Source organism: Enhydra lutris, unplaced genomic scaffold, assembly GCF_002288905.1.
Source record: "Enhydra lutris kenyoni isolate GAN:26980312 unplaced genomic scaffold, ASM228890v2 scaffoldscaffold38, whole genome shotgun sequence".
NCBI classification, from domain to species: domain Eukaryota; kingdom Metazoa; phylum Chordata; class Mammalia; order Carnivora; family Mustelidae; genus Enhydra; species Enhydra lutris.
In genome coordinates this window covers 4754188-4782012 of record NW_019154122.1, presented here as the reverse complement: position 1 = coordinate 4782012, position 27825 = coordinate 4754188, and the positions used below count along the sequence as shown (strand labels likewise).

The following is a 27825-nucleotide window of genomic DNA, read 5'->3' as shown; positions in this document are numbered from 1 at the left end:
AACTGGAGGGAAAGAAGAATGTTATAAGGACATAACACAGAAGTTTACTGCAATGGTCCAAGAGAAATAATTATGATGTAAATAAAGGGTGTGTGTGAATAAATTTACTTAAACACGGGAGTTAAAACTGAAAAGATTTTGGTAACTGATAAGTTATGGTACGTAAGTATCACTAAGGAGAGGCGGGATAAAAAGAAATAGATTAGCCTTCTAGTTTATGAGATGTGCGCCAGTCACTGAGATAGGGAACACCAGAGAGAGATCAGCTTCTGGCAATCAAGAAGCAGGGGAGAGGAAAACCATGAACTCGAGTTGAGTGTGAAATGCTTGTGAGATACCTGACCATAGAGTACAAGTAGAAGTTGGATATGTAACCTGAAGCTCAAAAGAGTATTCATTATGTAAGCAACCTATGGAGTGATATCATGAATACCTCTTATTTAATACAAGGACAATAATGCAAAGTAATGATCATAGCAATAATGTAACAGTAACAATGCACTGAATTCTAATGCTAGAACCTAATAGGTCACAAGATGTACGAATAGAAAAGGCATCAACCACGTGATCAGTTCCTTTTCCCAAGAAACTACCAATTCTATTCAAAACATCTTAAATAACATCAAATACTATTTCCAATGGTGGAACCCATCTCAGGATTGGACAAGTGTTTTACCCCAATATCCTATGTTCCTGGTGGCTCTGAAACAAGAATCTTATCTCTTCTATGGAAAAGTTTCACACAAACTATCTTATCAACGATTATGCCTTAAATTAGGTGCTGGGAATATAGGGCTCAATAAGACAAAGTACTCCTTATGTTTAGAGAGCTAACATTCTAGTGGTAGAGACAAACAATAAGCTAGAAAATAAGCATAAAATATGTCAAGACAAAACTTAATGCTATCAATAAAATTAAAGAAAAGTAAAGACCAAAAAGTGAAAGGGGTGTGAAGGGGCTACTATAATCTGGAATGGTTTTCCTGAAAACATGGTATTAGAAGAGACACCTGAAAGGGGGAAAATGACATACTTGGGATGTAGAAGGCCATTTCAAATATAAGGAATAGCAAGATCAAAAGTGAAAAGGTAGAACAAAGCTTGTGAATTAAGGGCAGGGAGGCTAGTAGCATTCACTGTCATGGAGGAGAAAGTAAAGGACAGGAGAAGGGATTAGAGAAGTAGCCAGAAACCAGATAATGTATGACCTCATAAAGACCTCCAAAATTCCAGAAGTATGGACTTCTATATAGTTTAGTCACCAGTAGAGAGACATTGAATAGTTTTTAGTAGGGAAGGGATGTGATCAGATTTATGTTTTATAATAACTCACTATGGCTACTATATAAAGAACAGACACAGAATATGTCAAAAACTCATTAAAATTCAATAGCCAAAAAACAATCCAATTTTAAAAATGGGTAGAAGATCTGAACATTTTCCAAAGAGGACATAAAGACAGCCAACAGGTACATGAAAAGGTGTTCAACATAACTAATCATCAGAGGAATGCAAATCAAAACCACAAAGGGATATCATCTTATACATGTCAGAATGGCTATTATCAAAAAGACAAGAAATAACTAACAAGTGTTGGTGAGGATGTAGAGAAAAGGGAACCCTTGTGCATTGTTGGTGGGAACGTAAATTGGTATGGGCGCCATGGGGAAAAGTTTGAAGATTCCTTTAAAAAAAAAAAAAAAAAGGTTCAAAATAGAACTGCTATATGATCCAGCAATTCCATTTTTGGGTATTTAGCCAAAGAAAACAGAAACACAAACTCAAAAAGATATATGCACCCCATGCTCACTGCATTATTTTAAAATAGCCAAGACATAGAAACAACCTAAGTGTCCATCAATAAATAAATGAATAAAGAAAATGTGGTATATATACACACACTGGTCATTTTAATTTCAAAGATACATTTTTAATAACAGATAAAAGATGAAATCTGATGGTTTCTTGTGATCTCCTGTAACACTTCTTCTGACCCCTGGAACTAAAGACATCATCGTTAACATGAAAGACTGTAAGCTGCAACACCACTGTTCAATGTCTGACTGGGAGTAGGTGGCAAGGGACAAGAATCGTGCTACATGTGTAAAAACTGAAGTTATACTTTCTTTATAATTAGGATTCAGATTTAGAGTGTCTAAGTTAAATCACACCACTATAACACCAAAAGCTTTCACAAAATTTGAAGAACTATGAAAAAACATCGTTCAAAGATGAAGAATCACTGAACATAAAATAAAATTTAATATTATTAATGTTCTGTAAGTGGATCTTTATTGGGATGCCAAAACAATTTAAAACACATTTGCTCCACGAGTTTCTAAAAAGATAAGGTATCTCAAAAACGGCTTTCTGTCAAATTTTGTTTTCTGGCTTTAGGAGATTCCCATAGGCATTCAAGCTGGATAATCTTGGTTTTATTAAAAATTCAGGACATTTTTACAAAACCCTGATTGGATACAGACCTGATGAAATCAACAACTCTGCTTTATGACTCTAAGTTGGACCCCGATTGTCCATTTACAAATTCATTTTCAACAACAGAACAGATTAACCCTAACCATTAAGGGTCTTTGCTCATTGTGACATCTCATTTAAAACTTTTAAGAGAATCAGCCTCCCATTTAGATACCTGATTAAAGTTTACAACACTTTCTAAACTATTGAAAAGTACTATTTCTTTCTTTTTTTAAATTTTTATGCCCAACATGGGGCTCAAATTGACAACCCCCAAGATCACGTGCCCTACAGAATGAGCCAGCCAGGCACCCCAAAAAGCACTATTTTTAAACAAAAGAGATTACTGAGAAATTATTTTATTAAAGATGAAAAATGATGTGATTTAATTCCATGACCACTATCTTTACTGCAGACAACACTAAAACAAAAACATAAGACAGACAAGTATATTAACTCATTAATGCTATGACTAATTCAAAAGGTGACATTTTAAAAAGTTAAGATGGAACGTCCCTGGGTAGCTCAGTCAGTTAAGCATCTAACTCTTGATTTCAACTCAGGTCATGGTCTCAGGGTCCTGAGATTGAGCTCAGTGTGGGGCTCTGTGCTCAGCGCAGGGGTCTGCTTGGGATTCTCTTTCCCTCTCCCCCTTCTTGGGCATGCACATACTTTCACTCTCTCGCTCATAAATAAATCTTTAAAAACAAAAAATAAAAACTAAAAATAAACATTAAAACTGGGTTTGTTTGCATTACATGGATATCTCCTTCAAATTCTTTATGTACAAACTTACCTACTTACTGTACAATTGCTTGTATCATTGTCTAAGCTTCAGAACCTAACTTAACTATTACTGCTAAAACTATAACAAATGGTCAGAATTTAAGGTTTCCAGTTATCAAGTTAATAAGAAGCTCTTCAAAAGACTGAATGATTTGCTGATTTTGGCAATTTTACTAAATGCCAAAGGGGAAGCTATATCTTTCCAAGATATTCTAGCGATCCATAAATACCAACTTTTTCTCTGCTCCTATACCCCGTGGCATAAGACTCTCTCACACATTGTAATAGACTTCACTGTAAGAGTCATTTTTTAAAAAGAGTAATTTTTAAAACAGAAAAAAGAACAAAGGTAGTACGGAGAGGAAGAAAGATATATAAAGTAGTTCATTTAAAAAATTGAGTCATTTTTGATTCACCACCCCAGCCTTTGGAAGTAGACAATTCTGGAAGCCTTGCCTATATAGCATCATATACTTATTTTTATCCTAAGGGGTTCCATAAAAACTTCCAGGCATCTAGCACATTTCTTAATACAGAAATGTTCCTTGTGCCTTATTGCTATCAACAACAGAGACACAGCTGAGAGATTATGATGCTGAGGGAAAGTAACAAACACATCCCCCTTCTTTTCCCACTTTAATATTTAAAAGCTAAAAGGGAACTCAGAGTTTACTTACTACAATCCCTCATTTTACTGATGAAAAAGTAGGGCTTAAAAAGACTTAATGTTCTGCGCTGAGGTCATATATCTAAGTGGCAGAGTGGAGCCTGCAGCAAGTGTTCTACTACTTGATGAGGTCTACACATGTACCTCTATCAGTGCACTGTGATCACCTGAATGGGCACGAGCACATACATGCATGTATTTTTTATATATTCGAGACATAAAATCTTCAGGTGTTATTCCGTAGATCATTTTAAAACTTAAGAAGGAGGACAATTTCAAATTCAATCTACTCTTTAGGGCAAAAACAGTAGCAGCAAACCCTGTTTATCCTTTCCCTTCTCCTCACATATACTACTACAGTTTCCCTAAATTCACTCCCTCTTATCTTGAATGCCTGCCAAAATGAAACTCATTATTCCCCTCTTCAAACATTCTCATGTATATTCCATGTTATATTTTACTATAAATCCAGGTATCTAAGCTGGAAGAGTCAACCTCTGACCATTCCCTCTTTTACACGTAGGGGAACCATGCATCCTGTTTATCTGAACAGTACTGGTTTATGCCTGTTGTCCCAGCAAAATGATTCACAGCATCCCCATGCACTGTAAAACTGCCCCCAATTCAGATGACAAATTATAAGGTCACTCTATAATCCTTAGTAGTAATCAATTGCTACATATTCTTCTATTTGTAGAAGAATAACTCCCTAATGTATCACGAGAAACGACAATCCTCTCCCTTCATCCCGTTTCTCATCTCTACCTGCCGCCTTCTTGCACATGCTGTCCCTCTGCCTGGAATATCCTTCCCTGTCTTTTCATTATGTGAATACCAATCTGGGAACTCAGATCAAATGTCATCTCTGCTGTGAAGCCTTCCCAGAATCCTCCAGTCATGTTCCAAGCCTCCTGCGCTAACGACTGCAATATTAGTAACGGGAAGTGTGTATCGAATGTTCACTGTGCTTCGAGCTCATGCAAATTTTAGGTATTTAGTCTTATTTAATGGCACAATAACTCTATATGGTAGATTTTGTTTTCCTCTTTTTTTTTAATGTGGAAATTAAGGCTCTGGAAAATTCAGTAATTTGGCTAACATTACAAAACTAAGTGGTGGAACTAGGACTCAAAACCAAGTATGTTTGGTTCTGAGCCAAAACTTTTAAATCCCTCCCCTATATTATCACACCAGCACCATCATTAACAGGTTTCTGTGATCCAACACCTTTGAACCTGTGTTGTAATTCTGTCCCATTAGGTCACCTCTGTGCATTCATAAGTCTTTGTATACATCCACAGGAGATCCAATCATATATTAATAAGTGTCCTCTGTCTCACTTAAGATGAGGATGATCTCAATGACAGGGAAAGGCTTTGCTATTCATGGCACCTGCATTTGTACTTAAGGCAGATACATGATAAAGCCAAAAGCAATACAGTACTTACTATTCAAACCTAAATTCTAATGCAGAGGGTTGTCTCATCTGTGGTTTTAATAACTAGAATGTGGTGCAGGAGCTATCTAGAATTAGACCACAGCTGCAAACTAACAATCTTTAGGGTAAACCTAATGGGTTTTCTTAGGCTGGCATAGTGCTGTTTGCTAGTGGAATTAGCCGTCAACATTTAAAATGTGCAGATTTTTTACATAAATAAAGATCTCTAGCTTCTTTTGAAACACTGGGTCAACATTTTTACATAATCTAATAGTCAGGAAGTAATAACTGCTACTATACCCAGGGATGTCTTCTCCCACTCTGTGTGCGCCGTTCTTTATATATTTCCAAAATTAAAGCCAATGGTCAGCTGCCGTCATCATGTTTATGCGGTTGTTTGTTTGCTTGTTTTTTAAGATTTTTATTTATTTATTTGACAGAGAGAGAGAGCACCAGTAGGCAGAGAAGCAGGCAGAGAGAGAGGGGGAAGCAGACTCCCTGCTGAGCAGAGAGCCTGATATGGGGCTCCATCCCAGGACCCTAAGATCATGACCTGAGCCAAAGGCAGAGGCTTAACCCACTGAGCCACCCAGGCACCCCTATGTGGTTGTTCTTAAAAGGAAAACGAAATGTTTCTAGTGCCTAGATCTTTGCTAAAAAGCTATGTGTGCATTCCATGAATTTCATGCATTTGGAAAGGCTACACATTAATAAATGTGGTTTTGAGTGCAAATAACAAAGTAAACTCAGGCTTCAGGACAATATTACACATCAAAAAGTATTACCAACATTTTAATTATTGACTGGTGGCCTTTATCAATTAAAAGCATACATTTAATGTGCTTTATGTTTACACAAACACATACACTTGTTTTCATTCAAGCCTGCGGTCCCTGATAAAAAATAGAGAGCAAAAGGATTTCTGTAGCTAAGGGTAACCAAAAGAAGGTAGGATATCAAGCTGGTAATATTAAAGAAAAACCAACCACAGGGAATTAAAATGCAAAAAGATATACTAAGACATATTTGATAGAGAATTCGAACACAAATCAACAAAAGGTTGCCAAGTATACAACTTGAAAGTAGTAATATTTTAATTAATGTGGGAAAACAGAGATCAAAATTTAACTGCCCTAAGCAACACATTCCAGGTTTTTCTGTAGTATGCTTTTACCTAACTGTGCACAAGCTTCAATGCATAAATGCTACCTGTATCAAGTTCACTCACAGGGAGGAAATTAAATAAACTCACACATTTTCAAGGGGCTCTAAACTCAGCCATGTATTTGTGATCTCAATTTTTAAGAACATTTTTTTTTTTTAATTTTATTTATTTATTTGACAGAGAGAGATCACAAGCAGGCAGAGAGGCAGGCAGAGAGACAGGAGGAAGCAGGCTCCCTGCTGAGCAGAGAGCCCAATGCGGGACTCAATCCCAGGACTCTGAAAACATGACCTGAGCCGAAGGCAGCGGCTCAACCCACTGAGCCACCCAGGCGCCCCTTTTAAGAACATTTTTAATAATTTTTTTAACCTGTGCTACTAATATCAAGTCAATAATCCATCATTCTAAAATATTTAATCATCCCTATCACTAGTTCATAAACTGGGTCCTGAGGAATACCTCACAATCAAGCCACAAAGAGGGAAGCAAGCAGCCCCTACTCCTTAATAACTTTCATATTTTCTGTCTTATACGCTGAGCTCTCAGTGTAGGTATTTTAAAGCTTTGAAAATCACTCATCTCCTCTGAATGGTTTTTCAAAATTTAAAATGATCAAGTGATGAAATCAAAATCCTGGCAAATTCGGGGACTTTCAGCCTCTACTACAGTTTACTAAATAAACTCCAGTTCTTCCTGGAATGTCTTGATTTCTAAAAGCAAGAAAGTGAACTATTAGAAGACCATGATAACTACATTCTGCAATAGGAATTAAAAGGTGCTTAGCTGACAGAATTTCCTAATACCCCATGTAAATAATTAAAGAAGACACCCTCCAAGCAAAAAGCTCATTTATGTAGTCCTAAAAGGTAAGAGGGATACCTAAAATACATCCAACTGTGCTCTGAGTTACACAGGCACTTGCCCCAAACAATACTGTTAAGTAACAATGTTTAGATTTTCAACCTTAAAGTTTTCACGAACATAGTGTGCAGCATTTAATTCCTACGGCTTCATACTGAAACATGAAATACTCAATTACTGATGAGGTTTCCATAGGAATAGCAGCTCCTTTTGGTATCATGCAATAGTTCATTAGGAAGACTGGCAGCAGCTATGCTCTGAATGTGGAGACAATACATAGAAATATTACCAGTAAAAATCTGGAAGTTATAACAATTTGTAAAGACAAAGAACATGTCTGCTTAAATATCATTTAGATATTCAAGACTATGAGACAACTGATGGACATGAGAAGTACAGAGAGTGGCTAGAGAAAAAAGAAGAGCCCATCAGAGGTTAGCGAACAAATAAATACACAGTGTCATCCCTCATGGTTCACTCTGTCTTACCTGAGGAGGAGTAGGTGTGGAAGTGGGTCTCCCTATGGGAGGAGTAGGATTTCTGCTGCCACCTCCAGACATAATCTCCTCTGTTATGTCTTTCCCTCCCTGGTTTGGATCCCGAATTCTTATCTATAAGGTCAGAATAACATAGCATATTGAGAGATGGGTATCTATGTGGTACATTTATAGGCATATGATTGTTAAAGGCATAAACTGGGAAATCTATCAAACGTTAAAGTTGATAATCACCACATCTGACTTTATTTCAATCACAGAACCGTATGCGGTCATTCAAAGAAGTTTAGGACATTACATTTGACTTGAACTAATTAGAATAACACGCTAAAATGAGACCCAGTTGGTTGAATTTCTGGATCAAAATGGCAAAGTATTAATGCTTGTCTTGTAAGCACTGTAAGCTTACAAGACACTTGTAAGCACTGATTTTATTTACAATGCATAACATAAGATTCATAAATAAAATAATTTTAAAATATATGTTACTCTGTAGAATAAAGCTTTAGGGGTTGTAAATGGTTCTCTAACAAAATGAAAAATGCACAGATCCTGGTAATTAGGAATAATTTATGTTGCAGATACCTTACATATGTATATAAGAATGTTCATTTCAATAGTGGCTTTTCAAGCAAAGGCAAAGAAACACGCTCAAGGCTGATCAAGAATATAGTAATTAAAAAATATGCTACATCCTTACAATTAAATACTAATCAGCCAATAGAAAGAATGAAATAGATCTACAGGTACTGATATGGAATGACCATCTATATGTATTCATAAGTAAAAAGCAATGCAGGACAATGTGTATGGTGTTCTTTCAATTTTTTAAAGGCTAGTTATGCCTTTAAAAGTGCTGAGTGCTAAACAGTGCTGAGACCTAAACACCCCTTCTGCTATCACTACCTCCAGAGTGAAACCAAGGTAGCCCTGGATTTCTAGAAATGTCAAAGCATTTGTTAATAAAACCACCTGGATCTGGAAACTGTTTTGGGAGTTCTTCAGTAACATTTCTAATATCAGCTATTTTTTCAGAGAAACCTGTCTCTTCTACAGTTTTAAATATTGCTTCTCTTTCATTTGTTCTACTTTCTTGTTCAGCTACATCTATTATGTCTTCCATTTTCATCATCTTCTTTATTAATGTTTCTGCATGCTGGGTATGCTTCACATCTAACATCTACCATGCTGTTTCAACATTCTAAAGCATACTTTCTCAACTCCAGTATTCTCATACATGGGTATGTCCTGCTTATTATGATGTGTGCACAAGAAATTTGTTTCTGGTAATAAAAGAGCCAAATTTTGGAACCTTATTAATTTTTATTAAATGAGAGTACTTTCAAGAGTACTGAATTCTACGGTATCTCTCCCACATATTTCATCCTTGTGAATTCCATTTGATGTGTCCTATGGGTAAAAGATTGCAAGCCACTCTTCTATAGGCTCTCCCACAGTGTGAATTTTATATTACTGCACTCTAATATTCCTGGGCCTGATTTACTAGACAGAAGCAAAGTAACTTCCTAAAAACAGAATACATTTTCTAAATTCTGCTATTTCTAAGAATAAATCTATTCCACAGGGAGGATTTATCTTATTGTCCTTAACACCTTGGTCATTTCCACTTGTGCTGTTTTTCCCCTGTAAGTTCAGATTTGAATGTAGAGCTGATTAGAACTGAAGTTAAAGGACAATAATCACTATGTGAAGATACAGCTCAAATTTCTCCCACTTAGTAAGATCTTAGGGGACTAAACTCTCCCAGTTATAAAGAAGGCATGTTGTCATCTAGCATAACTAGCTCAGTGTGTGTTGAAAAATGATATTAAGCAAATGGTTCTTGTAACTTCTACTTATTATGTCCATACAAACTGTCTAGGTTTAGCAGTAAGGATATAAGCAAAGAACAAAAAATGGCAGTCATTTGTGAACTCAGATGAATAATGATTACAGCTGTGGGTACACTTATTTAACAAGGGAGTGGACATTTGATTGTAAAATAAGAAAAGTTAGTAAGTATCTCTTACGGTTTTTTTCTCTCTCTTGGCTGGAGGGGGCTGCTGCTGCGTAGGCACTATGATTGGTGCTGACTGATACACTGGCTGACTTGGGTAAAAAGGCGTTCCTAAAGAATTAGAAAAAAAAAAAAGAAAAGAAGCATTTAGTTATTTTGTCAACCATTATAAGACTACTAATGGCACTGTGTCTCTGGACAATCAGTTAAAAAAATAAGTAACAAAAGCATTCTTCTTAATCTTCTCTATCCATTAGCTCTCTTCTATTTACTGAAGTACTCAAGGAATGATTCCCAAAAACTCAAGAACACCTAACTCTTTGTCAGCATCCAATATGAAGACAACTAAATAAAAAACTCCTGCAGATTGCCACCGGAGTCACCTTTCAAAGAAATGAATCATATTATAGCACTGCTTTTAAAAAAATCTATTCTGGGGGCCTGGCCATTCCCTGCAATGTGATTCTCAAGCGAGGATCTGTGTGAATACGTTTTGTGTGGGGGTTTGGTCAGAGGAAGGAGAATACATACGATCATCTTATGGAGAGGCAGTGGTCTGATTCTTCTCCCTACTTACAGAGAACCACTGTCATAGGGAACCATCCTTAAGGCTTAGAAAATATCACACTATTGAAGCAGAAAAAAGTCAGAGAACAAGCAGCTGAAAAATAAAGTCTGATACTAGGAGTCCAGGTTCCAGGGTTTTAACTACCTTATATACCATTCGCTAGCTCCATATCTTTGCTCTAGCAAAAACCTATACCTACTACTATCCCTTGAGTACGTGAATTTCTTCGACATAGTTCATACCTTTGACTCCGTTGTCCTTCTACCTGAAATTACCTTCTTCCACCCACCCCTTGGACTCTTAATGAATACTTTCTTAACTTTCGAAAGTTTGGCTATTGTTGTAATTACTATTAAGCCAGAGTACTAAGAGAAGAGGTGATGAGAAAGGGTCAAATACTGGATACATTAAGTAGCACTTACAGATTTGCTGACAGAGTGGATGTGACTATGACAGAAAGAAGTGTCAAGGAAAACTCTTCAAGGTTTTTTGTTGCAGCAAGTGTAAGAATGACAATGCTATTTACTGCGCAATTTCTTTACTTAGTGAGATGAGGAAAACTAGACGAAGAGTAGAGTTTAGGGCATAAGAGTCAAGAGTTCAATTTCAGACGTGTAAAGTTTAAGATTCTTACTAGACCTTCAAAGGCAGATAGCAGCAAGTAGGCAGGAAGAGACACAAGTCTGGAGTCAGAGAATCGGTATCCATTTTGGAATTAGTGGAGTATGGACAGTATTTAAACCATGAGACTGGGTAACTGAGGAAGTTAGTACAAATAGAGAATGAACCCAAGGATGAAATTTTGGAGCACTCTATGTTGTTCAGAGATATAGGTATAAAGAAAACCTAGCAAAGAAGATGAAAAAGAAAATCAAGGCAGTGGTTGAAGTAAAGAGAAGGGTTCAGGAATGGGGAGCATGCATAATTATGTAAAATGGCATTGAGAGTCAACCAAGATTCAGCAAAGTAGAATGCACATGTGACCCTGACAAAAGTTATAAGGGTGGAAGGGCAGGAAAGTGGATCCTGATTAGGGTGGGCTCAGAAGTGAATGAGATGGAAATAAAGACAGCCGAGCATTCTTTTCTTAAAATTTTGCTATAAAGGGAAGCAAAAAAGTGGTTGGGGTTTTTTGTTTGTTTGTATATACCTGTACGCCAAAGGGACTAATCCACCAGCAGGGAGAGAGAAAGAAAATGATAAAGCCAGAAAGAGAGAAGAGAACAGCTAGAGTAATAGCCTTAAATGTGTACATGATGGGATCCAGTGCACAAGCAGTACAAGCCTTTGATAGAAACAGTGACGGTTGAGTCATGATAGCAAGAAGGAAAAACATGAAGGTATAGGTATGTAGTTAATACAGGTAAAATCCTTGGTACTTTAGTTAGGAGTCAAATACTGTTGGCCCTATTATCACTGTGATTATCAACAACAAACCATCCCTGCCTTCATAACGTCTTCAAGAGGTAATTTCTTGGAAGCAGTACCACATTTGCATGTACCAGAATTCTGCAGGTCTCAATCAAATCTGGAGAAGATTTAAACAGGGGGCATGGCTAGGATTTCAATGAATTCAGGGTGAAAAGAGAAAAACGCCATACTTTTGGTAGTGCATACACTATTTTCAAAATTAAGCTTAAATAGGTGATTCTATACTACCCTATACTACCCTTACTAGTTCCAAACTCAGAAAACAATCCCCTAAAATTGGTTTCAAAAGCTGCTAGACAGACAATAGACTCTGCTCACTTTGCCATATTTTTTAATCTAAGTGACATAAGATCCAAAAGGAAAAAAAACAGATTGTTCTAATGAAACAGTTTTGAGTCAGCACGACTGGGGTAGGGATTGGCATATAATACACAAGCAATAAATACCAGCTGAATAAAGCTGGTAGCATAAGATATCTTTTTTTTTCTTTTCTTTTCTTTTTTATTAATTTCTTTTCAGCGTTAACAATATTCATTGTTTTTGCACCACATCCAGTGCTCCATCAAATCGGTGCCCTCTCTAATATCCACCACCTGGTTCCCCCAACCTCCCACCCCCCGCCCCTTCAAAACCCTCAGATTGTTTATCAGAGTCCATAGTCTCTCATGGGGTTAAACACAATTAGTAAAATATCAAGTAAACTGTGGACCCCAGCAGAGTGGGACTTCTATCCTACCAAATAATGGTTATCTCTTATAAAATACTAATTCAATTTCTTATATAGTCAGAGACATTTAAAAACATTTATTTTATTCTATTAAAAATGGGAATAACTTTTACATACCATTTACTAATTAGGTATGTTACATGCTGTCCCTGACCTCTTATGCATGGAATGTTGCAGGTTTATCTGGATTAGGGATATGTCAACTAAAGCCAACAGGCTAAATCCAGAATAAAGTTTTATTGGAATACACCTATATATAGTATTTTATCTGTTACCTGTGGCTGCTTTTTCACTAAATGGCAGAGTTGAATAGTTGCAACAGAGACGATATGGCCTGCAAAAGCTACAATATTGCCCTTTAAAGAGAAAGGGCTAACCCTTTTCTTCCCCTGATCCCTGTTCTCGATTGGTGGTTCATCAAATCCCAGTCTATACAAAATGTGTCAATGATATATAGCAAAATTTATTCAATAATAACCACATTACTATACTAACACACACAAAGTTACAACTATAGGCTTGCTAATTTGACATTTTGGAAAGGTCTGTTACTATTTTGAAATTATTTCAGTCTTGTTCCTTTGTTGTTCAAACTGCCTTCCTATATGAAATGCTGCTGACATTAAATAACAGTTTTCTTTGAAAGACTTTGTGGCAAAATTAAAAAGGGAATAGTTCTGTATGTTTCTTCCCTTATTTTACTTTACTTTTTAAAAATTTTATTTGACTAGGATAGAAAAATTTGGGAACCAGTGGTCTGTTCAACATTTACATTTGTTCTCAATGGTAAAACCCCAAACACAAATATCAAACAAATGCAATTCAAGAGCGTGAAAGGCAAGGAGAATATCTCAACATTTATATCCTACAAAATACCTAGCACATTGTCTTATACACTGTAGGTCTTCCAAAAACCTACCAAAACTAAATTTTCCTACAGAAACAATATAAAGATAGTGGTTAAGTATGCAGATTGGCACTTTAAAATCAGTTTATCCCATCCCAGAACAATAATGTTAGTATACAACCATATCAACACAGTATTTTTTGTTGGTTTTTTTTAGATTTTATTTATTTATTTGAAACAGAGAGACACAGCAAGAGAGGGACACAAGCAGGGGAAGTGGGAGAAGGAGGAAGCAGGCTCCCCACTGAGCAGGGAGCCCAACATGGGGGGTCGATCCCAGGACTCTGGGATCACGACCCAAGCCGAAGGCAGACACTTAAAGGCTGAGCCACCCAGGTGCCTATTCACAGTATTTTTTAAAAAGATTTATTTATTTGAGAGAGAGAGAGAGAGAGAGAGAGAGAGAGAGCATGAGCAGGAGGGGCAAAGGGACAGGTAGAGAGAATCTCAAGCTGACTCTGCACTGAACACAGAGCCCAATGCAGGGCTCAATCTCAGGACCCCAAAATCATGATCTGAGCCGAAACAAAGAGTTGGTTGCTTAACGAAGTCACAGTATTAATCACAGTTGATTAACAATCACAATATTAACATTCCATTGAACACATACTTCGGACGCCAGAAAGTTTCCCACTTACACACCATGGGGAATAATGAATGAATCCCTCAGCTCTTAGGAGCTGCTGAATAAGGCACCCAAGCCCCCACAGAGCTCAGAAAAAGAGTGCAAAAGAAAATGAAAGGAGGAGGAAAAAAATCAAACGGTACAGTGAGAAAAAGGGAGAGTATACTGGTTTGAAGCAAAGGAGAACAGTGCTTTTTTTTTTTTTTTTAAGATATTATTTATTTGTCAGAGAGAAAGAGAGAGAGAGGGAGAGTACAAGCAGGGGGAGTGGATGCTGAGGGAGAAGGAGTCTCCCCACTGAGCAGGGAGCCTGATGAAAGACTCAATCCCAGGAGCCTGACATCATAACCTGAGCCAAAGGCAGATGCTTAACTGACTGAGCAACTCAGGTGTCCCAGAATGGGATCTTTTAACTATGTAAATTCTCACTCTTTTCTTTTTCTTTCTCAGTATCACTGTCACTGTTAACCGCATCTCTTTGCCCCCAAACCCAAATTTTCACACCTTGGGCCATCACCTCTAGCATTTTCCTGGAAATAATTTCAGTCTTCATGAGGTATTTTTCTGATACAACAGGCATCAAAACATTTAAGAAACACTGATGAGAGAAAAACTGAAAAGTGACATAGATTAAATACTACTCATTAGTTATTTTTCAACACTATAGAAACACTCCAAGAATTATAATGTATTAACAGAATTTTATGATCTTGGTTATTGAACTTCAGTAAGGATAAAAACATTCTTTAAGAATCATTGTTCAAGATTAAAACTGAATAGAGGAGTAAAATATTAGTACCCTAGAGTCAACTGTAAGCTAAGCACAAAGAACTAAGACTTCAGCAAAACAGACTGTCCAACTCACCAACTCCACCATTAGGGCAGGAAGGAAAAAGACTAGGATTCTTTCCTTACTAGTTCTGCCAGAAGGCGGCCCTCTGCCCTACAAGACAGGACTGCTGTGCTTTATAACAGAGAATTAGGATTCCATTCCTTAAACTTGCTTTTTTTTTTTTTTTTAGATTTTATTTACTTATTTGATAGAGATACAGTGAGAGAGGGAACACAAGCAGGGGGAGTGGGAGAGGGGGAAGCAGGCTTCCTGCTGAGCAGGGAGCCTAATGTGGGGCTTGATCCCAGGACCCTGGGATCATGACCCGAGTTGAAGGCAGATGCTTAACGACTGAGCCACCCAGGATCCCCTCCTTATACTTGCTTTTAACCTGAACCCAAGATTAGGAAGAAGAGGAGGAAGAGTAAAGGGGGACGAGGATCAGAGGGAAATGAAGAACAGGGAGTGGAAGGGCAAGAGAAGAAGAGATTCCAAAATGAGAAAACACGAAGGGGGATGTTTAATGTCCTCTAGACCGTAAGGCCAGAATAGCTGCCCTGAGGTGGTACAGCTGAAGGACCTATAACTGATGGGAACTATTGGATCAGAACTTTTAAGTCTGATAAAAGCATACTAACTAATGATAAGCCTTAAAAATTAAATATCTGACCAAATAATGAAAATAATTGAAGCCTATCAGTAGAGGACTAGATTATACATTGTGATTCATATATGATCATGTATGATTCATTCACCTAAAATGTAATGTTATGTAGTTTGAAATTCTATAGGTAATGAAATGGAAAGTTGTCCATGAATATATTGTAAGATAGGGGAAAAAATACCAGAAAGTTTTAGAACATTGTAAATAGTATGTGACCATTTATATTAAAAATTTATTTAAATATAAATGAAAAAGTATATATTAAGCTGTTAAATCACTATTTCCTTAGGGAGTGGAGAAAGGGAAAAAACTGGCTACTTCAACTTTATACACTCCATATTATTTGTATTTTTCTCACTAACTTACTTTCGTAATGAGAAATTATTTTAAGATTGTTTTTCTCGTCCTAGCCTCAGCAATCAGATAACAAAAAGAAATTAAAGGCATCCAAATCGGCAAAGAAGAAGTCAAACTATCACTCTTTGCAGATGATATGATACTATATGTGGAAAACCCAAAAGACTCCACTCTAAATCTGCTAGAACTCGTACAGGAATTCAGTAACGTGTCAGGATATAAAATCAATGCACAGAAGTCAGTTTCTCTACATTTCTCTACACCAACAACAAGACAGAAGAAAGAGAAATTAAGGAGTCAATCCCATTTACAATTGCACCCAAAACCATAAGATACCTAGGAATAAACCTAACCAAAGAGGCAAAGAATCTATACTCAGAAAACTATAAAGTACTCATGAAAGAAATTGAGGAAGACACAAAGAAATGGAAAAATGTTCCATGTATTGTGAAAATGTCTATGCTACCTAAAGCAATCTACACATTTAATGCAATCCCCGTCAAAATCCCATCCATTTTTTTCAAAGAAATGGATCAAATAATCCTAAAATTTATATGGAACCAGAAAAGACCTCGAATAGCCAAAGGAATATTGAAAAAGAAAGCCAAAGTTGGTGGCATCACAATTCCAGACTTCAAGCTCTATTACAAAGCTGTCATCATCAAGACAGTATGGTACTGGCACAAAAACAGACACATAGATCAATGGAACAGAATAGAGAGCCCAGAAATAGACCCTCAATTCTCAGGTCAACTAATCTTTGACAAAGCAGGAGAGAATGTCCAATGGAAAAAAGACAGCCTCTTCAACAAATGGTGTTGGGAAAATTGGACAGCCACATGCAGAAAAATGAAATTGGACCATTTCCTTACACCACACATGAAAATAGACTCAAAATGGATGAAGGACCTCAATGTGAGAAAGGAATCCATCAAAATCCTTGAGGAGAACACAGGCGGGAACCTCTTCGACCTCAGCCGCAGCAACTTCTTCCTAGGTACATCGCCAAAGGCAAGGGAAGCAAGGGCAAAAATGAACTATTGGGACTCCATCAAGATCAAAAGCTTTTGCACAGCAAAGGAAACAGTTAACAAAACCAAAAGACAACTGACAGAATGGGAGAAGACATTTGCTAAGGACATATCAGATAAAGGGCTAGTATCCAAAATCTATAAGAGCTTAGCAAACTCAACACCCAAAGAACAAATAATCCAGTCAAGAAATGGGCAGAGGACATGAACAGACATTTCTGTGAAGAAGACATCCAGATGGCCAACAGACACATGAAAAAGTGCTCCACATCACTTGGCATCAGGGAAATACAAATCAAAACCACAATGAGATACCACCTCACACCAGTCAGAATAGCTAAAATTAACAAGTCGGGAAATGACAGATGCTGGCGAGGATGCGGAGAAAGGGGAACCCTCCTACACTGTTGGTGGGAATGCAAGCTGGTATAACCACTCTGGAAAACAGCATGGAGGTTCCTCAAAAAGTTGAAAATAGAGCTACCTTATGACCCAGCAATTGCACTACTGGGTATTTACCCTAAAGATACAAACGTAGTGATCTGAAGGGGCACGTGCACCCGAATGTTTATAGCAGCAATGTCCACAATAGCCGAACTATGGAAAGAACCTAGATGTCCATCAACAGATGAATGGATAAAGAAGATGTGGTATATATATACAATGGAATACTATGTAGCCATCAAAAGAAATGAAATCTTGCCATTTGCAAGGACGTAGATGGAACTAGAGGGTATTATGCTTAGTGAAATAAGTCAATCGGAGAAAGCCAACTATCATATGATCTCCCTGATATGAGGAAGGGGAGATGCAACATGAGGGGCTTGGGGGTAGGAAAAGAATAAATGAAACAAGATGGGATCGGGAGGGAGACAAACCATAACAGACTCTTAATCTCACAAAACAAACTGAGGATTGCCGGGGGGAGGGAGGTAGGGAGAGGGTGGTGGGGTTATGGACATTGGGGAGGGTACCTGTACCCCTGGGGCTAATAATACATTATATGTTTATAAAAAAATAAAAATATATGAGAACAGCAAAAAGAAAAAAAAAGATTGTTTTTCTCACCTTAAGGAAACTAGGTAAACTGTTTTAATCTAAATGACAAATTGCCTACTTGATGGATTTTGGATCTGCAAAAGAATTTCCCAGGTAAGAAAGAATATCTAACAAAAGGAACAGACATCAACAATGTCTGAGATACAATTGCCCCTCAATACCCTGTTTTTTGTGAAAATAAACAAATACAGTCTATAAGTGATAGAAATAAAGCCAAATACATTATAATACTGTATATACAAATCAGAAAAATATTTCCCTACCGGTAAACTCATCTATATTGTTTCTATATATACTACAGTAGTATTAAGAGCAATAAAGAGGGCTGGCACAGATTTACAACAGAATTTTAATGACAACATTTTGTGTCAAAAAATTATTTATGTAATGTGTAATAAACAGACTAGAATTCAGTGAGAAGCCTTTCAAAATGATTTTGTGAATTAGAAGATACAATTGCATAAACCTGGTGATTCACAGACCTGTATCCCTGGGGATAATAATACATTATATGTTTATTAAAAAAATTAAAAATTAAAAAAAAAAAAAGAAGAAGATACAATTGCATTCCCATTACAACATGGGATTGAAAGAGAAAATTCCAGGGATTTTAGCATGCTTACTCTGCCAGTCAGTTTCACTCACAGGTTTTCTATTCAATAAATTCTTGATGATATCAACTGTCAATTTTACACTTAAAAAGAATTTTAATTGGGGATGCCTGGGTGGCTCTGTCAGTTAAAGCATCTGACTCTTGATTTTGGCTCAGGTATGATCTCAGTGTCCTGGGATCGAGCCCCATGTCAGCTCTGCCCTCAGAGGAGAATCTGCTTGTCCCTCCCCCTCGGCTTTTCTCCCTGCATGCTTTCTCTCTCTCTCTCAAATAAATAAAATGAATAAATAACTAAATAAAATCTTTCTTAAAATGGAAAAATAACTTTAAATGGATTTAAATTTATAGAATAACTACAAAGACACTAAAGTGGTATGAAAACCCTGAGTTCAAACTAACTTCAAGGGGCTCACAAGGGACACCAACAGTACTGGCAACATTCTATGTCAAGGCTGGGTGATGCACATGTATTATTTTATTTTAAAACACCTATAAGCCACGTGTAGTTTGGAAAATATCAAATATTTCCTAATAAAAACACAACTTCAGTAAAACCATGTTTCATACATACTTGCAACATTTCATGACATTATGAAGTGTATCATTTTGCAACTGGCAGTCTCACAAGCAATAGTAACCAAGGTAAAAGAAAGGTTTTCCCAGGGCGCCTGGGTGGCTCAGTCCTTGAGCCTCTGCCTTAGGTCCTGATCCCAGGATTCTGGATTGAGCGCCGCATTGGGCTCCCTACTCGGAGGGAAGCCTGCTTCTCCCTCTCCCCATCCCACTGCTTCTGGTTTCTCTCTCTCTCTCTCTCTGTGTGTGTGTGTGTCTCTCTCTCTCTGTCAAATAAATAAATAAAACCTTAAAAAAAAAAAAAAAGGAAAGGTTTTCCCTTTTCTAGAAGTAGTAAAACCAGGTAACACTTGGTTCCTTGGCCTGTTTCACCTCAAAACCTAAGTGAAATGTTCTTGAGCTATTCTAATGCCAATTAATTCTGATGTAAAGAATTGAGACACTAAATCACAATGTTAGGAAATTGGTTAATGGATACCTATTTATCTAAAATAGATTACACTGGGGCACCTGGGTGGCTCAGTGGGTTAAAGCCTCTGCCTTCGGCTCAGGTCATGATCCCAGGGTCCTGGGACTGAGCCCCGCGTCGGGCTCTCCGCTCATCGGGGAGCCCGTTTCTCCCTCTCCCTCTATCTGCTTCTCTGCCCACTTGTGATCTCTGTCAAATAAATAAATAAAATCTTAAAAAAAAAAAAAAATAGATTACACTATCTTAAAAGAACAAGTTAAAATTTTAATATGTCCTTACTGGTAGCAGAAAAGATCAATGCTTAGTGAATCCTAAAGTTTAATTTTTCAAGAACTTGCTGATTTTAACTCTTAGAATTCACTTTCTAGATAATAAACCAAGTATAATATGTGGTAGAAATTTATGGAATAAGTCATCTTAGTACTGGTTCACAAAGTATAAACATGGCACTTATTTCTCTACATTAAAAACATTTGTGATTTTTTAAGGCATTTTCATTTCACTAATTCTCAAAACCTTCCTATGACACAGATCTTATCACAATTTTGCAGAAAAGGAATCACAGAAACACTGAATTATACTCAGGCATCCCACTCCAATACCTTGTCACTATTTTAGGTGCTAGGGATACCAGAGTGAACAAAACAATAAAATTCATTGCCTTTGTGGATACTATATTCTAGTAGGAAAACGTTAACAAACATTTTGGTAAATGGTGATAAATGTTTGGAGAAAAATCATGGAAGGGAGATAAGTTATAACTGACCCTTGAACAACACACGCATCAGGGGCACCCTCTGCTCGCCTGCATGCAGTCCAAAATCCATGTATAAGTTTTGAAGCCCCAAAATCTTATCTAATATAGCTTACTGCTGACTGAGAAGCCTTTCTAATAATGTAAACAGCTAACAGATGTTTTATATGTTATATGTACTACATAAATATATTCTTACAAAAGCGTTAAGCTAAGAGAAAAGATAACGTTGTTAAGGAAATCATAAAAGAAAACACTTTACAGTACCATACTGTATCTATCAAAAAATTTCATGTTTAAGTGGACCCATGCAGTTCAAACCTGTGCTGTTCAACAGCCAACTGTATATTTATTCCATCAGCAAAAATCCAATAAAAATCTAAGTAATGATGAGTTGGTTGCAGATTCAGAACCTTAAGACATGGGTTCTTTGCAATGGAATTACCAGCTCTTTTAGGTGGTGTCATTAACTAAATATAGTTCTGTAATACCCTTTCCTTGTAAATCACTCCCTAAAAAGCTTTAGATTCAGAACGGTTTGCAACATTTTATTTAAAAATTCTTTATACCACTAAACCTCACTGACTAAACTGATCAGCCAAACACAAAAACAAACTAGCAGGAATTCCTCAGTATTTCATACTTACCATAAGCGTTGGGGAAGTCCCCAGGTCCTGGTCCAGGATAAAAAGGCCCTGGCCCTGGTGGCTGAACTGGATACTGTTGTGGGGGCCCAACATAAGGAGGGCCACTATGACGGTACTATAAAAGAGAAATTAAAGATATTTATAAATAATATGAAGATGTCTTACTATTAAAAAAAAAAAAAAGGTGTGTGTGTGTATGTGTGTGTGTAAGACAATAAGGTGAAAACTCTTGGTTAAATACTTTAAAAAATGCTTGCCTGCCATCAAGATGCAATGAGGATGAAGAGAAAGATGTGCATTAGGTAAAAACCTTACAGCACATCAGTGCACAGACAGACATCAGCTCGTTGTAAAATTATTTCAGGCTGGTAGCTTTCAATGAACTTGAATGTTATCACAGGAACAGCATAATTACTGAGTCTGTTTTAGAGCAGATGGATATGGGAAAGGGATGGGGTAAAAGCAAGAAGATAAAAATAATTTCTCAAACATCTTAGAAAAATGTAAGAGAAATATCTCCTTACAATATTATGGAAAATGACAAAATGGCCAGACTTACAGCCAACAGAAAAGTTCACATACCACTAAAAACCAATGTCATCACCCACCCTCCCTGCTTCCTCTGATGAGATTTGGGTTAATTCCCACTCTATTGCTGAACCGCACAGACCTGAGAGATACTTTACCTGTGGAATACAGTACTGAGGACCCTGGGGCACTGGGTACGGCATGGGCAGATGGTTAACCATCATGATGTGCTGATTGGCCTGATACACTGCAGTGGGTGTCTGTGCACCAGGACGAATGGAAGGACTGCTGTTCGGGATGGTAGCTCTAGGAGGCTGTATCTGAGGCCTCTGAAAAAACTGAGGAGGGGAGAAAAAAGTATTTATTTTTTTTTTTACTAAGGGGAATATGTAAATTTTACTATCTTGAGCTTTCTCCTTTTGTCCACTAATAGAAATGTTACCAACTGAATTGGAAATACAATATACACAAAAAGAGGCTAAACTGCATGTGGGTGGGATCACTAAACTAGAATATTTTCAAGTCAAGTTAAGTCAAGTTTTGTTCAGTGCTATCACACATATGAAAACAGTCAGGCAGTCTCACTTTTAAAATGAAGCCTCAGCTATCTTTTTTTTTTGTTGTTAAAGATTTTATTTATTTATTTGACAGAGAGAGATCACAAGTAGACGGAGAGAAGCCTCAGCTATCTTAAACAAAAAATTATATACCATAATTATTAATTTTAAAATGTGTGATAAAATAACAAAAGGAGTAGCTTGTGTTTCTCTAAAAGTTGTTCTACTATATAAAAGTACTTATATTAAAAATTAAAAGCAGTTCCCTAAAAAGCTACCATTCAAGTAATTTATAAAATACTTCTAGACATAAAGATTTTCATCTCAGTCTATCGAAGTTAAGTTAAAAAAACTATCGGGAGAGTTGTCACATGCTGATTTATTACATGATGGGAATGGCCTTGCTTTTCTAAAAAGTGGCAACCCCATATTAAATTGAACCCAATTTTGCTTTCTTGAATAGTTTGCAATAAAAGTGGAAAATTTAGACAGACTTAAGAATGGTCTGGAAGGAGCAGAACTCAAATTTATCAAGTGGCAGCCAGTACCTGTGGTTATTTATGGCTCTCACTGCAGGCTTAAAAGCCTTGAAACAATATACCAACAAGAAATTCTCACCGTGAATGCGTGTATATTCATCAGCAAACAATCAATCTCACCGTAATAATGATAAGGGAACAGAGTAATAAAGAGGCCATGCAGAACCAGTAGTTGTTACCTGGATGGGTCTGAATCCTCCCTTCAATTATGAAGCAAGAAAGCAGCAGGAAACAGAAAGAAAGCCAATGGAAAAGCTTATAGATCAGTAGGAAGGGGTAGGACACATCATGCAGCTCAACAAAAATATCTTTCTATTTAGTAATAATAGGAGAAGAAGGAAGATTAGAAAATCAGAATGACAATTCTCCACTAGAGAATTCAAGGACACATGGAACTGAAGAACTGAATCACACTTAATATAAATAAATCCAGTGGCAAAAAATATTCTTATAGTAGCTACAAGTTATAACAGCTTGAAAGGATATGTCTGTTTTTAAGTACAGGTGGGACTGATTCCTGTTCTTGGCTCTACAGACACCCATTATGTGATTTGGCATTAGTTATTTAGCTTCTCTATGATCCACCATCTTTAATGGAGAAAATAGTTAATAATAAAAGTGCCATTCATTATTTTAAAGTTTACAAACGTCCTAAGAAAAACTAAACTTTTCAAAATATATCAGGCCCATCAAGAAAGAAATCTGCTCTTCTCAATTAACATGGCATGTAAGAGCCCACTTAAAGCTTTAAAATGGGGAAACATAAAACTAGTCTTAAAATGTGGTTTAGCTCCAAAATCTCTTGAGTTGTCTCACAATTCCAGACATGAATATTGATTATGATTGGTCCAAATAAAGCAAGGATGAGCTTTGACCTTTGGGCCCACTCAGGTCTTATCCTGCCTTACTCTTAAGCATCAAGTCACCCACACATAGTAGAAGAAATGACTTTTTATCTTGTGTTGTTTGGAAGAATTAGGATCCAACGTCCAAGGCTCATCCCCATTCGGCCTTCATAACCCAGGACAAAGAAAGTCCTAAAAAGAGTAAGTCACAGAAAAGCAATAGACAGTACAGCAGGAGAATGGAGTGGATAAGGGAACCAGATGGGGAAGGCCATAAAGAGTAGCTGATGAAGATGAAAAGAAAGTACAAGAAGCAAAGTTGGTAACAGGAACCTGGGCTGGACCACACCAACAACAATAGTCTTGCTGTTATCTCCACTGACACAGTTTTGGTGACAGACACAAGAATTCTGTTGGCTGCAACCAAGAACATGAACTAGTAAACTTTCCATCCTACACTTCACCTCTCTTAATTACACAGCAGACAGAATCTATTATTCATCAATGTATGTGAGCTGTAAACACACTTTATGAATGAACTTAAGCATTTTTATAACTTGGTTAATATGACAGGAGCCACAAAACTGTTACAGGCCTCAAAGAGAGGACAGTCATTCATCTGCTCAATTTAATGAGCATTACTCCATGTTGGATGCAGGGGACAGAAACCTTACTCCTGTAAGATCCTCTTCCACCAACTCTAGAGGGCAGCCAAGACAAAGAGAGTATCAAACACAACAGGTGATGATCCACTGTAGTTATATTATCACCAAATTTTGTAAGAATATTTGCTTTAAGAGTATTTACTGCCTGGTGCACTGAAGAGGTATGGTGTTACTAACTTGTGCAGAGCAAGAAAAGCAGATATGGGAAAGTTTCTCCACAATTCTAACAGTTTACTGTGTGTGAGTCCTTCTCCTGGCACTAGTTTCCAACTCCTCTGCTGGGGTTTTTAACGCCCTGATTACGACAGTTGAGAATACAGCTTATTCAAGGAGGATTCAGAAGCCTGTTTTCTTCAGTAGTTTTAAGAAAGAAATAAACAAGTGTTTCTGATGATAGTGCTAATATTAGCATACAGCTGAACCCACAAAAACACAAAATTTATGGTTATGTAGACATGCAATATTTTTTATAAACTAAGACTTCAGCTTTGAAGCAGTAGAGGAAAGTGTATTCACATATGCATATTAAATAACACTGAAGCTTGATATAGCACTTACTAGCTACCAGGTATTACTCCAATTATTTTCCACATATAGTAAGTTATTCTTACAACAAACCTCTAAGGCAGGTAGTATTATTAACAACTTCATTAGATACACGGAGAAATTGAGGGACAGGGAGATTAAGTAACTTTCTAAAGGTCTCCCACCCATAATTTAAACACAGTCAGATTTAGGTGTATAAACTTTAACTGTTACACACTCTACTTCTCATGAAATGGAACACCCCTCATATTTTCAAACAACTGTTGACAGTCAAAAGAAATTTCTTCTAAGGCCCAAGGGATGTGGTGAGACCTTTATCCAACTGCACTAATGGGCGGCATATCCCTCAATCATAACATTCCTGGTAACAGCAATTACTTTACAAAATTCATGATTATACAGGAAAATAAATTTCTTCCACTTACAAGACTCTAATTCTCTATCTCCCTTAAAGTAACTGATACCTGTTCATATGCTTTTACTTCCTCGGTACAACATTTAACAGACCTTTTACTCAAACTCACTGCACAAGAATTTTATAAGGACAGGCTGTCTGGAGCTTATTTTTCACCCTTAAGATGTTCCCTCCCTTCCTCATTCTCCCTTTCCCCTTCCCCCATACAGGAGATTCTACTATCTATAGGACTAAAAAAGGTGTAATGGCTGGAAAGGCAAAGAAATAAAAAGAGAATGTACTAAAGAAATAAATAAAAGAAAGAAATAAAAAGAGAAATAAAAAATGAATGCACTCTCTCCTAACCATTCAATTGTAAATTTAGAATTAGATTTAATAGTGGTACAAGAAATTAAAAATCTGTAGGTGGGCATGGCAGCAAACTACATGTGAATGTGAATGGGCCTTCCCAAACTGCTTGCAATGCTTCCGAATCCCTTTTCCTCTCCACTATCAAACTCTCTGGGATGCTAGATGGAAGGACAGTACAAGCCATTTAGTCCAACAACATACCTAAAATTTAAATCTCTTATTTGACATGCCCTTCAGGTTACGACACTTGAGCAACCAAAGACATAGTCCATTTCATTATTAAATGGAGTTCTGACTTTCCTTTTACTGGCTCCAAATTTTTCTCTCTGTATCATTTTCCTTCTGGTCCAATAAATATTCCTAAAATCACATCAAAGTCAAATCCTTCTTCCACAGAAGTGATAAATCTCTAAGTTATGCGGAGACATCCATCACTGCCAACCTTCACACCAATGTCTATTTTTTGTTCAAAGCCAATTACTACCCTCCATGACCTGTCCCTCCAACCAACATATTAAATTCCCTCTTCAGTCTTCTCTCAATATGGTCCCACAGTTAAAAGTCTCACTAAATAGAGAACCAAACACAAATACCCAGGTAGTGTCTCCCTAGAATGTACCTGGGCTCAGTCAATCAATTTATCTGTGGCTAAATGAAACAGCAACATCTCTCTCTTATTCCGGCTGACTATATTTCCATTAATAAAACCAAGAATAACAGGAGCTGTTTTGTCAACCACATTTTACTACTGATTGGTACTGAGTTACAATCTCATAAAACCCTTACGTCTTCTTTATATATAACCTGGCAACAAGTCATGTTCTTCACTTTTGTGTATACTCTTAGAGCTGTGTAATGAAGTTCAGATGGGGAATTGTGTATGTTGTTTCTTTGAAAATGTATTTGGCTAATTTCAAACCCATCATTTCAGACTGTACAGATACTTCTGGATTCCAAATGTATAATACAAGGTCAAAACCACATAACCATCAGCAAATTTGACAGGCATGTCATTAATCCAAGTCACTGATGAAAATGCCAGAAAAGGCTAGGTAGAGAAGGGAGGAATCATGTACAACATAAGTATCATTCCCAAACTTGATTTCAATCTGTTTTAAGTCCCTTATCTTTCAATGGTCCACTAGTATGCCAGGAGAATGGCAAGGGAAAGAATCAGCTCTCATTTGAGGTGGTATTTTGTGCAACTTTTCCAAAGGGCTTGGATACATTTATAAGAGAGGCTGAATTTAGAGTACTCATGATAGCTAACTTTCACTGTAACATTCTAGAAACCAGAAGGAAAATGTTACCCCTTGGAAAATACTTCTAAAGATGTGATAATTATACCGTTACCTGAAGTTTCCTTGCCAATAACATTAGGAATAAATGTTTTTTGAATATGTTGGTAATTCTATCACTTTTCATGACTTCACTCTTTCTAAAATCATCAAAAGACAAGGATATCTCTAAAAAACTACATAATAATTTGATATTCTCTGAAAACTACCCATTCATTTTCAGCAACTCGAAAAATCATATTCAATCACATTAGTTCTTCCTATGTGGAAAAAACTACAGAATAATTATTATTTTGCAAAGCAAAAAAAAAAACTATATAAAAAATATGCTTCTGAAATCCCTAGCTTTCTGCAATATAGTTCAGCCTCCTAGAGGAACAGTAAGATTTGGAATTATGAATTTTTTAGGTTAATATCTTTAAAAGTTCTAAAGTACTTTTGAGAAAAATAGCAGTGCTGTAATTTTCTCACAAGTTGTAAGGGAATAAGCAGTGAAGAGTCCACATAATGGGATATCATTCAAGTATCAACCAGATACTCTGCTGACTTATACCAATTTATAACGAGGGCTATTACATTCTAAATTCTTTCTGTACCTTCCCTGCACGTGGCCAATATCACATAATTTATGTTTCATTAAGAATTAGAAGATGTAAGCTCTAGAGCTGAGTTGTCCAATACAATAGCCACTCGCCATATTTGATGACTTATAACGAAAGATTCCGTTCTTCAGTCGCACTGCACATTTTCAGTGCTCAATAGCCACATGTGGAAACATGTGTCGTGAACAACACAGACACACTAACATTTTCACCACCATTACAAAAGTTCTACTAGATAGTAGTGCCATAGAGGATTATGTCAGATGGAAGGAAAAAACCCCGAGGATTCTGTTCAGGGACAGGTGTTCTGTCTGTT

The 27825-nt window shown here is 36.9% G+C and overlaps 1 protein-coding gene across 2 annotated transcripts in view; it reads right to left on the bottom strand.

Annotated features, from left to right (window-relative positions):
- Positions 1 to 27825, bottom strand: part of LOC111154675 (eukaryotic translation initiation factor 4 gamma 3) — a 373624-nt gene that overhangs the window by 158069 nt on the left and 187730 nt on the right. For both annotated transcript variants that reach the window (XM_022514486.1, XM_022514485.1), the window contains 4 exons: positions 21850 to 22029; positions 21164 to 21278; positions 9920 to 10017; positions 7881 to 8003 (listed from right to left, as the gene is read on the bottom strand). In XM_022514486.1, the coding sequence (XP_022370194.1) occupies positions 7881 to 8003; positions 9920 to 10017; positions 21164 to 21278; positions 21850 to 22029 (516 nt within the window). The remainder of the gene's footprint in view (positions 1 to 7880; positions 8004 to 9919; positions 10018 to 21163; positions 21279 to 21849; positions 22030 to 27825) is intronic.